Here is a 3,251-nt window from a genome sequence, read left to right on the forward strand (position 1 = left end):
AAGACAGGCGTGTTGGTTTTTTCTCTCCTGGCTGAGCTTCCCACCGCCTGCCAAGTGATATTCAACCTCCAAGGTTCTGAGAGAGCCACTGGACAAAGAAATACAGCCCAAGAAGCCACTCTCACTAGTCAATTTCCTAAACAAAAGAGGATATCTCCCCAGCAAAAACAAGAATGTCACTTATTCTCATGAGAATATCTCCATTTGTTCATGCTGGAAATTGGTGCTATATCTTTCAAATGACTTTAATATGTCTCATCATTTATTCAAAGAATGCCCTTGGGAATGATTTTTTAGGAGTTTTTACTTCTATATATATATTTTTTTACATTTGAGCATCCTTTATCTTACATTAAAGTCCTTTATACTCATATTTTCACTACCTCTCCTTGTACTATATAAGAGATTGGTCATTGGGCAATACCTTTCCCATCACATCACTGGGTAATGTAGTTTTCCAGCAAATATCTATGCATATCTGTTTAAAACATATCCTCTCTCAAACTCCTTCTGCCAGGCAGTGGCACACCAACTTATCAAGCAAGTAAACAAAACATGTGAGATATTTTCCCCTGCTCTTCCTTTGGCAGATCCCTGGCCCTGTTGACCTAGACTGTAAGTAAAGAGGGGCAAACTGCTCACCACTTTGTCAGTTTCAGACATGAACCTTAGCTCTTGGTTGAGTGGTGGTACCTGAGCTTCACCAGCTACTAAGCTGGAAAGAAATACAATGTGACAAGGAAGAACAATACCTATGCATAAAAGCAGAAAGTTTGTATATATACTTAATATACATATTTCTATGAATTAGCACTCCCAAAAGAACCGTAGTGACAGTTCAAACTAGACGACGACTCTAACCAGACAACCTCAGTAAAGGGCCCAGCAGACAAATGCAACAGCCTCTGACCAGTGACACTGCCCGGAACATCATGGAGGAGCTTCAGTTTTGTAGGGACCGCTGATGTCCCCTAAGCCAGATCCTATCGTGTTTGCTTAGAGGATCTAATTCCAGACCCTGTCAAGCTCTTTTGTTTCTTAGCTGTTCTTGCACAAAGAGGGTCAAGATGCCAGGACAGAAAGAACATTGAGCTTAAAGGAAAAGGCCTGGCTTTGTGTTCCAGATCTACCATGTTTCTTTACCTCAATTCCTTTATCAGTGAAATGGAATGCATAATATCTTTCCCACAGACCTGAGGTGATTGTTGTGAGATCCCAATTAGAGTTGTAACTTGTAAACTGTAAAGTGGTATAAAGTCATGGAAGGTAACTTTCTTGCACTGTGTGATAGATTTAGGTTTGGGGGCAGATGCAAAAGGCCTTACAGAGCAACCCACACCTCCACTTCCAGGCTGTGCATTCCAGTGAGGCTGGAGTGGGTTCATCCCAATGTTTGACAGCATTTTGTAGAAGCAGTCATTTACGAAATGTGGGAGCCATGCACTGTGCACCCACGGGTCTTTGAAGGGAGTACATCGCACGACCTCGGAAGTGGTGGAGACTTGTACAATTAATACTCCATATGAACAGAAAGACTCTCTCAAATGTAGTTTTCACTATTTTGGAGGTTTTGTTTTTGTAGGGCAAAGGTGAGTTAAAAATGGAAACAGGCGGTGTACCCCCCGGAGGGAGGCAGCATGGCTCAAGCGTTCGTCAACAGCAAGATCCAGCCTGGGAAGGTGGTCGTGTTCATTAAGCCCACCTGCCCCTACTGCAGAAAGACTCAGGAGCTTCTCAGCCAACTGCCCTTCAAACAAGGGCTTTTGGAATTTGTCGATATTACAGCCGCCGGTAATACCAGTGAGATTCAAGATTACTTGCAGCAGCTCACCGGAGCCAGAACGGTACCTCGGGTCTTCATCGGTCAAGAGTGCATAGGTGGATGCACGGATCTAGTAAATACGCATGAGAGAGGGGAACTGTTGACACGGCTAAAGCAAATTGGAGCTCTGCAATAATTACAGAGCAGACCCAGACTGATATCCCCCCTTGGGGACAGGATGGCATTGCAGATAATGACAGCAGTTCCTGGAGGATGGACCTGGGGTGACTGTACCCAGTTACAGCAACTGTTTACTTAAAATTCTGAAATATTTTAACCGCAATAAACGGGGAAGGGAAGTCAATGGCTTCTTTTGACTCAGTATTAAAAATGGACCAACTTGCCCAAAATAACAGGTCTGATGGATGTCTCGGGTTTCTTGTGGATTGGCCCTTTGGGTTCCCAGGGACCATGACAAGATATGCTTAGGATTCACTCACTGACCCAAAAGATGGTCCTTCTCTTTGGCACATGTTCTTACATGGTTCTCACAAGGGTCTCTTCTGAGCTGGGCTGCCTCTACCTCTAACGCCTGTGTTTCTCAACCAAGTGTATCTCAGGCCCCAAAGCATGAAGCTAGAGTTGGTTTTCTGCTACTGCTTGGAAATTATTTTGTTGAGTTTGACTTCCTAGAATTTGTATTATGAAATCAACAGGCATTTTGAATGTGCTTTTTCAAAAGGTGTCTTCCCAGGCCACCATCTCCACCCCATCCCATCCCTTCCTGCTTTGAAAGTCACTGCTGTGAACCACTGCCCTGAACCCTGACAACTCACAGATCTCACAGGAAATGTTCGACGGTTCTGTCTGTTCTGTCTCTCAATCCGAGAGAAACCACGTGAAAAGTTAAGCACAGTTGGTCTTCACTTTGTGCTACAGGGATCAGAGGTCTAAATGTAGGTGCGGTGATCATACGGCAACACTGTTAGGTCAGACGGTGTCCAGGGAATCCTGGACAAGCATATATTGTTTAGATGACACCCAGAAGGAACACACAAACATTTAAATGTTACACAGAAAACCTGCATCCCCCTCCCGCAAAAAATGTCTGAAAACAGCCAAATTTGGGAAACACTGTTCTGGATGATTTTCTCTCTCCCCTTCTCCCCCCTCACTTTATGAGAACTTAAGAATTCCTTATTGTGAAGGATTCTAGAATTGCAAGACTGTTAATTTCTTTCTGTAGATGCAAGTATGAATGGTTAATTTCTTCTCTATTAAAGAAGTACTCATGGATCATACACTGATTTTTGCCCAATTCATCATTCTCAAGACTTTAAGGAATGTCACCAATGCAAAATAAACCAATTTCAGGTGTTTTATTTTTTCACATCTGTCCCCCCCTGCCATTATAAATAAAGGCACATGCTATTGTCTTTCACTGAGAAAAAAAAAATGGAAACAGGCAAGGAGAGGGAGAAGAAAGAAA

General features: G+C 43.2%; 1 protein-coding gene across 1 annotated transcript; it reads left to right on the plus strand.

Moving 5' to 3' along the window:
* The first annotated feature begins 1,581 nt into the window (after window positions 1–1,581).
* LOC101902340 (glutaredoxin-1-like) lies at window positions 1,582–2,313 on the plus strand. Its single transcript, XM_059875809.1, has one exon. It carries the CDS (start codon window positions 1,638–1,640, stop codon window positions 1,956–1,958), a length of 321 nt encoding a protein of 106 aa, XP_059731792.1. The 5' UTR covers window positions 1,582–1,637; the 3' UTR covers window positions 1,959–2,313.
* The last annotated feature ends 938 nt before the right edge of the window (window positions 2,314–3,251 follow it).

This window comes from Bos taurus, chromosome 16 (assembly GCF_002263795.3).
Source record: "Bos taurus isolate L1 Dominette 01449 registration number 42190680 breed Hereford chromosome 16, ARS-UCD2.0, whole genome shotgun sequence".
Classification (NCBI taxonomy): domain Eukaryota; kingdom Metazoa; phylum Chordata; class Mammalia; order Artiodactyla; family Bovidae; genus Bos; species Bos taurus.